This window comes from Sceloporus undulatus, chromosome 6, assembly GCF_019175285.1.
Source record: "Sceloporus undulatus isolate JIND9_A2432 ecotype Alabama chromosome 6, SceUnd_v1.1, whole genome shotgun sequence".
Classification (NCBI taxonomy): domain Eukaryota; kingdom Metazoa; phylum Chordata; class Lepidosauria; order Squamata; family Phrynosomatidae; genus Sceloporus; species Sceloporus undulatus.
Window position 1 is genome coordinate 42,743,096 of NC_056527.1, and position 10,182 is coordinate 42,753,277.

The 10,182-nt window shown below is 45.6% G+C and overlaps 1 protein-coding gene across 1 annotated transcript; it reads right to left on the bottom strand.

Annotated features, from left to right (window-relative positions):
* Positions 1-4,487: 4,487 nt before the first annotated feature.
* On the bottom strand, positions 4,488-9,878 carry HOXA10 (homeobox A10). Its single transcript, XM_042472127.1, has 2 exons — positions 8,912-9,878; positions 4,488-7,197 (listed from the first exon to the last, which is right to left on the bottom strand). Exons 1-2 carry the CDS (start codon positions 9,876-9,878, stop codon positions 6,923-6,925), a joined length of 1,242 nt encoding a protein of 413 aa, XP_042328061.1. The 3' UTR covers positions 4,488-6,922.
* Positions 9,879-10,182: the final 304 nt, after the last annotated feature.

Genomic DNA, 10,182 nt, shown 5'->3' on the forward strand with positions numbered 1-10,182 from the left:
TGATGGTGTGTCTGTTCCCCCTTCTTCTCCTGGACACCCCTCCCCAAGCATGGCTGGGAGCTCTAGGAGAAAGAGGCTGATTCCCAGACGGACGGATTGGAGAGGCTCCCCTCGTCTCCCCTGCGGATTTTTTTGTCCTAGGATCGCCTTCCCCGACCAACCGGATTTTGAAGGTGTAAAGAGATATTGACTGCCTGGCACGTTCAATGGGACTTCTGGACTCAACATGGGAACCTCGGGACTGAGCGGAGGGTTACAGTCCTCTTGGGAGTGAAAAACCACACCGAGCAACAACAACAACAACAAAAGGTGATAGGGGCCCTCCGATCAAGTCCAGTGTTGTGAATTAAAGTAATGGCGAAATACTGGACGGCTGTGAAGTCTTTGTCTTCTCCGAAGGATTCCTGTGGTTTTATTTATTATTTTTTCCTCCCCCCTCCCCCCTTTTCTTCTGCTGGTGTTGCTTCTGGAAAGCAAAACTGAGGCTAGAAAGTGGGGCGAGGAAGAGGAAAGGATCTCTATAACGAGTATATTTTTGTGTGTGTTTTTGAAATGGTGTTGCTCAGGCTGGAGGCTTCCAAATAGTAGGAGAACCGGGCGCTAATTAGATTCATGTGCTAATATTCCGCACGCAAAATGCATGTTTTTCATTAGACAGAGGTCTTTTTTCCCTTATTCACCAAGAGGTAAATCTTGAAAGAGAGAGGCTTAATTTAACTGCCATTTGGAAACCTTAATGCTAGAGAGTACAAAAGAATAATAATAATAATTAGCATTTCACAAATCTAAGCAGAAATAACGTTGCGTAGGGGTTGCTAGTCATCTCTCCCGCTCCACATACACACAAGTCATTTTCAAAGGCAAACAAAGGTTCTACTATGGACTTAGCATCTCCCCTCTACAGTTGCTTTCGTGAGATAACTGGAACAATTATGTCTGGTGTGTATCTATATAGTGATAGTGCGATAGCTGCCACAAAAACAGAAACGCAGGCACATATGTATGGCGTTGTGAGTCTGTTTTTGTCCTGGAAAGCGGGAAGTCTTACGTCATTTTTGTTTAAAATCGAGTCAGCTGTTGTGAAATATGTCCACAGAACTTCCTTCCTCCTCGAAGGAGAGAAAATAATCTTAACAGCAGGATTCCTCCCTGTTTTCTTTATTGCATTTTGGGTTTCGAAAAGGGCAGGGGCTTTACATTTCCACTTTCCTGAGATGGAAAGTGGAATAATCAGGCTCGATTTACTATGCAACAACAACAACACAATCATCTCTCTCTATTTCTAACATTATTGACTGCGGAACAAGGGCAATTAGGATATCTAGAAGGGATAAATTTTGGTTCGGAATTGCAGGAAGCGATAAATAAAGGTTTCACCCATTTCTTTATTTTATACAGATTTTTTATTGTTATTTTCAGGAACACTTGTATTTTTCTAATGGCTTTGGGACCCATTCATTAATTTTCTTGCAAGGATTGGCACAGTATGAAAATGGAAGAATAGTATTAAGTTATCTACAATTGACTCTCTGTTCTCACAGAAGTAAGTATCCCCCCCCCCCAAGTAAATGCATTCCTAAACCAGGGATCACCAGACGTAACCTCTCACCCATAAATACAAATATTTGGGACTCAACTTCTAAATAATAAGTAAATGGATTTCCGGCTGCAGAAATTACAAGAACTCACACAGTGACTTTTACACAGCCTTTTCAAGCATCTCCTCTCTACTACAATGGTATATTCGGCTCAATAGTATATACATCTACTCAGAAATAAGACCCACCAAGTTCAGTGGGCCTTACCTCTAGGTAAATATATAAGGTTGCTGGCCTTATGGTTTATATAGAGTCACACTTGAGAGTTTTAAATCTGTTAGTGCTGCCGTTATGGTGTCTTTTCATTCCCTACTAGACTTATCACAGGCCAGTGGTTTTTTTTTAATATTTAAATTATTTACTTAGGATTTGCCAAAATATCTTTTTCACAGAATCTGGCCTAACCGGTAAACCAATTCCTAGACGTTTTGTGTGTATACTTGTCTTCATCTCGCCTGTCTGACTTATAGCGACCCTAGGAATTTCATTAAGTTTTCTTAGACAAGGAATACTCAGAGGTGGTTTTGCCAGTTCTTCCATCTGAAATATAGCCTGCAGCATGCCTAATTCCTTTCTTAACACACACATGTATGTACAGATACAGGCTTTTCTTTTTCTTTCCTGGTTCAAATATAGCCCCTGAAGACTTGGATAAATATTCCATCAGAGGTCAGGTACTCTACACGGTTACGAAGGGATTTCAAGGCTATATATATATATATATATATATATATATATTAAAATTTATCATGAATTTAAGATTCATGAAGAAGAAACACTTTAAAAAAATCAATGTATTTATGGCGTGTAAAGGCATATTCCTTTGCACACGCATTCACACCTACAGTCTCAGCCACATACACAAATATAGGCGCCTTGCATGTTACTGGGTGCACTAGGGTTGGTCCTTATGGATATGGATACATATGGGTATACACACCTCATACTCATGGCCATTTCAACCACTAAAATCGGTGGCAAAGTGTACAAGTTTCCCAAAAAAGGACAGGCTAGGGAGAAGGGTGTGTGTGTGTGTGTGTGTGTGTGTGTGTGTGCGTGCAAATCTGATCCTATGCCCTATCTCCTCCATTCCTAGAAAGGTTCACACAAACGCCCAGGACGGATATGTCCCCCCCATCCTTAGTTTCCTCCATCCCTAATCCCCGGAGAGGTCTTGTTCATTTACACGAACGGTAAACAACGCGTGTGTCTCCGCTGCAACAAACAAGGCTTTCCTCCTCCGGCTGCAAATGAAAGGCCAGGCGAGGCGAGGCCGGCTGGAGCCCAAGCGAGGTCGCTGTTGCTTATTCCGCCTCGCTGGAATGCAGGCGCCCGGACACCCTCCAATAATGATCGTAACCGAGGCCTTGTGAGTGAGTGAGTGAGTGAGCAAGCAAGCGGCGAAGGAGAAATCCCGACCTTTTCCGCCTAATTTCCACCCTCCCTCCTTTCTTGCAACATCTGGGCCTTAGATCCTTAATCCCTTGATGCAGAGGCCTAGGAGGCCACGTTTTAGGCTTTTTAATGGGGGGGGGGGGGGGGCGGTTGAGATGGAGGAGGGAAAAGGAGAAACAACGAAGGAAATGCCGAATGCCACCGCTTGTAAGTAAGTAGAGAGCCAGGCGGGTGGGTGAGTTTATGCTCCGGAGAGCCTCATTCTCCCCCCCTTTTCTCCCTCCCCCTCCCCAAGTAGACAATATAGCTCCATAAAATATAATGAGAAAGAAACAGTGGGCCGTAATCTGAGCTGGAGATGGCTACCAGATCCCTTCTCTTTCTGTCCCCCAGAGGAGCAAGGGATGGAAATGGCAGAGCAAGGCGAAGGTGTCCTCACAGCCACAGTCAAAACAGAAGAGGAGGGGGGAGCAAGGGACCTTTACAATAAAATAAAATGAAATAATAAAATAAAATAGCCCGGAGGGCCCTCTCAAAGAAGAAATGGAGACGATAATTCCCATCCTGGAAAGTGCTCCTGACCTTGAAGGAAATCTGTGTGGAAAAATCAAGCTTCAATAGATCCTGGCTAACCCTCTTTCCTAAATGCAACCTCAGTGGATCCTAGCTAACTTCCCTTCCTATACGCAACCTCAGTGGATCCCGGCTAACTTCTTTTCCTAAATACAACCCCAATAGATCCTGGCTGACTTCTCCTCCAAAATACAACCTCAGTGGATCCTGGCAGGTTTATTTTCCTGCATGCAACCTCAATGCATCCTGGCTAACTTCCCTTCCTAAATACAACCGCAGCGGATCCCAGCTAACTTCCTTAAGGTCCCTTCCCTTCCTTTCTTTAAGATTCTTTGCCTTCACTTTATAGGTAATTTTAATTTAAAGACAGATTAGAAAACACTGGGGGGATTCATTCCCTCTCTTACCCCCCCTCTCCCTGCAGAAGTAAAAGCAATGGCGCTGGACCTTGACATCCCTCCAAGAGAGCGATTGTGGGGCTCCCTTCTTCTCCCCCCCCCCCCCCCCCCCCCCCCCATTTCTTCAGTGTTGCGAGGCGGGATTATGACCATTAACCCTCTGGCGCGCTTTATGATTAGACCCGGCTGATGATTATAAACTGAAGTAATGAAGGCAGTTTCGTGCTGTAGAGAGAGAGAGAGCTACAGCCCCAACAACATGAAACTACCTAAATCACCGACCAGTTCTCAAAGCAAGCTCCTCATTAAGAGGACTCCCCATAGCCGCTTTCCACAAGCCAAGGGGTCCCTCCAGGAGGGGTGGGGAGAGGGAAAAACCCAACCAAAAAAACCAAAAAATAGAGATTAAAAAGATAAATACACAAACACTCCCCCATTCTCCTTGGTCTCCCCCTCTCCCTCGCCCGCCGCAGTCGCCATCTCACCCCATCCCTTTGTTTTCAAATGCCCTTGTTCTCTTGGTTTCAGTAGAAACGTGCTATGGGTAAACGGGCCCAGGAATAATAATAATAATAATAATAATAATAATAATAATAATAATAATAGTGATGGTGGATCTTAATTTAGGATGAAACAAAAAGAGAGAGTGAGGAAAAATAGGCCTTGGGTGGTGAAGGGTCAAAAGCAGAAAGACTATGAAGATGCTCGGGTTCAAAGTCTATTTCTGGTCTGGGGGGAAAAAAGAAAGAAAAAAAGAAAAAGGCTAATAGTGGCCATTTGGATTATCAACACTGCCCCCCCCCCCTTTACCATCAACATATCTCCTCCCCAAGGCATTTGCCTTTGTCTGGATTCACACACACACCCCTTTGATAACATGCAAGGATGTCATGCGTAAAGGCCACCAGGTTTCTGCTTAAACACATCCCCTTTGCAGCCAGGTAGAAGAGGAACAAACATGGCGAAAGAAAGGGAGGGGGGGGGGTCCAAAAATGGACAAGGAGAACTGGCTTCAGATCCAAATCCCACGTGCTCACCTTTTTCAGATTGCTTTTGAGCCCTCAAGGTGCCCCTTTGCCGCTGGGAAAGAATAGCTCACCACCTCAACCTCTAAAGCAGTAGGTTAGAAATATATATCTATATCTATATCTATATTAAAAAAAATTAAACACACACCCCAACACATGTTATCTGTTACATACAAAGAAATAGCTCCAGGCTTCCTCTGCCCGGTCAGCTTCTCATTCAACTGACCCTCCTTGTCTAAAGCAGCAACAATCCAGATATACTAGCAAAGTCATAAAACTGAACAAAAGCCGACAAACCTTAGAGCACCATTGCTATTCGGCCCAGACAAATTACGACCGTCTAGGTAATATTTAAATAGATTCCTAAAGTAATTGCAGGGGGCTCGGGCCAAACTATCCCCCCTGTTGTAAAAGTTCTTGGAGATCTAAAAGTAGGAACCTGAGAATAAACAAGTCACAAAACGAAGTTTAAAAAGAAAAAGGAAGAAGGTGGAGGTGGGGGAGAGAGAGAGAGAGAGAGTTTCATTCCATGTCTTTTATTCTTCTAAGGAAATATAAACAGCACCTATGTTGTGTTGTGTTTTCTTTTCAGCTCCACCACGCACAGCGACTTTAACCATTTTAATTTATTCGTTTGGAAAGTAAGAACAGGCCCAAGAACGAGAACTAACATTTCGGATAATGACATAGAATGCTTTGCTTCCAGCCGTATAGGCAATTTAATAATAATAATATTATTAATATTAATATTAATAGAAATTTATACACATCTGTATTCATAGATTATTATTATTATTCTTTCTTCTCTTTGCACCACACGCTTGACCTTTGCAATGCATGTAACTTCACAGTATCAAAGAAATACATCATTTTCTCTCTCTTTCATACAATCAGGAAACCATTCTGATGGGCAATATACACAGAATAACAGACTTTCCCCTTTGGATGTACTGGGCAACAGTTACTATTATTATTTTTTCCCTCCAAAAACAGGGGGGGTTGTTTGTTTGTTTGTTTGTTTGTTTGTTTAACAATGTGCTTGAGAAGCATAACTAGCGGCAACCCAAACGTACCCAAAGCAAAAACCTAGCATTAAGTATTTCCTTAGAGCCGGAAACTGTAATGATTTGAGCACAAAACCTTTCCTATTTTTTGAAAAGGGGAGGAGAAAGATATTTTAATCCACCACGGCCACCTCCCTTCCTTTAGGAAACATTGAAAATTGTGATATTATTTTGCGGGGAGAGGGGGGGGACACACCGACATACAGACAAATGACACTCACAGTCTTGACCCCTTGTGAGAACCAGACGTCCTTTGCGCAGTTTTGAGGGAAAGGGGTATTTTTGCGCAAAAGAGGACTCGAAGAAAAGCAAAATGAACCCAAACCCAAACCAGAAGGATCCGTATTAAGCAGCGTTGTGGCCAAATCGAAATGGCTGAAAAGACATGTAACTCAGTCTGCGGTACACCTCCGACACCAATGTTTGTGTGTGTATGAATGTGAAAGAAAAAGGGCGATGAAATATGCCTTCAACTAGATTTGGCTCACTTTTCTAAAAGGTGGTGCGGCGGAACAATAGACATCTTGGGTTCTGCAAAATCCTATTTCTCAGCACCGGAGTCGAGGGCGTAAAAGGAAGGCAGCGGGAGAGGAGGCATGGCTTGGTGTGTGTGTGTGTGTGTGTGTGTGTGTGTGCACCGTTATGGCTTTATCCCGACAAAACAAAAACAAAAAATAAAAATTCAATTACCAGCAGGCAATGAAGAGGCTAGGAATGTGATGGAAAGGTTCAAATCCATGGAGGTGCTAGCAGCTAAACCCTGCCCTGGGTAGGTGAGGTGGAGTAGAGTGGGTTGGGGCTCTGGTGGTGGGATGGGGGGGATGGTTCTGGTTGCTTAGACCATAAAGAGGCGCCTGTAGGGTTCATCAGGAGAAATTGAAGTTGGCTGTGAGCTCCCGGATCCGGTTCTCTCTGTTCATTTTCTTGAGTTTCATCCTGCGGTTCTGAAACCAGATTTTCACTTGTCTGTCTGTGAGGTGGACTGAGCGGCTGATCTCTAGGCGACGCTCACGAGTCAGGTACATATTGAAGAGGAACTCCTTCTCCAGCTCCAGCGTTTGGTGCTTGGTGTAAGGGCACCGCTTCTTCCTGCCACTTTTTGCCGTTAGCCAGTTGGCTGCATTCTCTCCTTTGGAGCTGCCTGGTTTTAAGAAAGCAAGAAAGGGGTCGTTACCAGGTGACAGCGGGGAAAGAAGGGGGCGCCGGACCCTCCAGTTGAGCTCAATGCTTACTACTGAGCTGGGTATCCCCAGAGGGTCTTATCTGGACACCAGAACTCCTCCCTTTGAGGTTCCTCTCAGGCTCTCTTTCCAGCTCTACTCTCCACAAAGCACGGGAGGGGAAGAGGTTCTCAGTTTACTACAGGCTTTTGTTTCCTTCTGCTCGTCTGAAAGAGCTACCCGGTGTTGCAGTTGACACCGATACACACCCGTGCCTTTGGCAGTGGCGTCCCCAAGTGCCTCCGCAAGGCTCCAATGGGGCCTTTTATTCTCGAGACGCGTGTTTCAAGTAAAAAGCCAAGATGACTTGACTTTAAAAAGAATAACAACTAAATTCCATGTAGTTCATTTGAACAAAATGAAATACTACATTTAGACTTGCTCTCCTCCTTCTGTGAGTGCTTCTGCCCAAATCTGTAAGCTGAAGCTGCAACCCCGTAAACACGACCTACTTGGAAGGCAAACTCGTTTCATACAATGGGACAAGTAAACGTCCATAGAATCGGCCTGTGTCTCTGTTTCTCTCCCCATTTAAGCAGTTCGGGTATTTAGCGATGTGGTGGTAGACACACACATAAACACACAGTCACAGAATAACACAGAGATGCGTGTCTTAAAATGCATACATACACTTCTTGTGTCTAAATATACATGTACATACACTGAACAGATAGATGGGTAGAGATAACAAGCGTGTGTAGACACAATGTAAGGACAGGGAAAATCCCTGTGTGTTGTGCTAATATTCTCATGTATGTACAGGGTGATTCAAAAAGAATAGTGCAAAACCAAACTAAAACAATTTTATTTCTGCGCCATTCTTTTTGAACCACCAATATATAGTATGTACATAGGCAACATTTCACTAAATCCCCAGAACTACGTAAAAGCCCCACAACCTTCTGCTAGTTCTGATTTGTTTTCAATTAAGGGTGGCAACACCGAAAGTTCTCCAGAAAGAAAGGGTATTGGAAATGAATGGTTCCGGATCAAGGACTCTGTAGTGTCCTTTGCACCCGGTCGGTTGTCCCTTAGGTTGGAATCCTCACAGTAGTAGCCTCGTTAAGCATCGAAGAACGTCCTCCGTGCAACCGGCAGTCTCAAATTGATAGTACTCTAGAGAAGGAGAATTTCAACCTAGCTGCCCCCCTCCCGCCCGTTTTTAAGGCATCCAGGATCGTAAACTAGAACTTAGCCTGTTAATGGGTTTATTTATTGGCGCTGGCCTCATGCTTACTTTGGACGCTTTACAAATATCTATGTTATCTCTTCAGAAGCTTCTCCATCACTTTCCTCTCATCCTCCTTTCCTTTCTATCTCTCTCCCTCTTTTTAAAAATCCTGTCTTTGCACTTTCAGCATTTGCCCAAAGCCAGTGCTTTTAGGATTATAGACTCCGAAGGGTGGCCTTCAACAACCACAACAACAATTTTTACTACACTCCAGAGGCCCAAATAGGAATGGTGGCTTAGGTCAACTTAAAACACCCTCTTTGCAGGCTGGAGGTGGATTACTCCTCTTAGCTGGTCAGAGGGGCACCCCTTCCCTCCCTACATACATATATACATAAAACACACACACCGCACCTCCCTTTCTGTTTGGAGAGTGTGCATTTTCTGCATTGATTTTTGCTCACCTAAGTTTCCTTTCTCAGGGGAGGGCTTGCTGCTCTCTGAAGGAGCCGGGGAGAGTTCTTCTGCGGCCGAGCTAGAAGCCTGAGCTTCTTCCTCCCCACTTTGGGAAACACAAGCCAAAGTGCTGGGCGGGGAGGGCTCTTCGCCTTCTTTTCGCCCTTGATCCGGGGCTGACAGCACTGGAGGCAGAACTGGGGGAGTCTCAAAGCGCCCTGGAGGCTGTGGGGCGAACTGGGAAGCGGCAACCATTTGCACCGCATGGTGGTGGTGCTGGTGTTGGTGGTGGTGATGATGGTGACTGTTGTAGCTGCTGCTGGAGGTGGAGGAGGAAGAGGAAGTGGTGGTGGTGCTGCTCTTGGCAGTGCCATAGGCTTGGGACAAGCGGAAGTAGCCTGGGACGGGCACCCCGGAGGTCACGTTATTCATGGAGCAGACCTCTGAGCTTAGCCTTGGGAAGGTCGACAAGTCGGTGGCCGTTGCCTCTTTGGGGCCCTTGTCCGAGTCATAGAGGCAGTAGGAGCTCTCCTCTTTGATGCTGGGAGCGAAGGAGCAGGAAGTGGCCTGTGGGCTTTCTGGCTCTTCCAGGCGGCAGGACCTCGGGGCATCTAGCCAGACTTCCATCCCTGACATGTAAGTGTGGGAAGCCGGGACCATGCTTGGAGAAGGACCTTCATTGCGTTTTCCCAGGACGGGGAAAAGTCCATAGCTTTGCAACCCATAGGACAGTTCGGAGGTCTGTGGCAGGTAGACTCCACCGTTGTTGGGATAGTAGCCTCCGTTGCCTCCACTGCCGCCGCCTCCTCCGACTCCACTGCCGCCGCCTCCTCCAACTCCACCGCCGCCTCCCCCTCCTCCATCACCCCCTCCAGCTCCGCCGCCACTTCCTCCTCCTTCCCCTCTGCTTGAGGCCGAGCTGATCAAGGAGTCCACCAAGAAGGAGTTTGCAGCGGGGCTGTCGGAGCATGCCATTGTCGCGGAATAATTTGGCGAGGAGAGCAGATAGCCCTTTCTGGCTGACATTTCTTGTGCAAAACATGCTGAATATGATTAGAGATACCCCCAGCGCCACGGCGAGTGCGTGCAGCCAATGGAAACCCAGCCCTCGCTAACAACCCCTCCCAGTTTGGTTTCGTAGGCATTGAGTTGTTCCCCGGTCCACTTCTGAATTTCCTGTATATATATATAGATATAGATAGATATAGATGTATGAGTAGAATCAATGTTCTCTCACATTGTTGCATTTGTCTGTCTGCAAAGAGGGGAGGGCAACTCA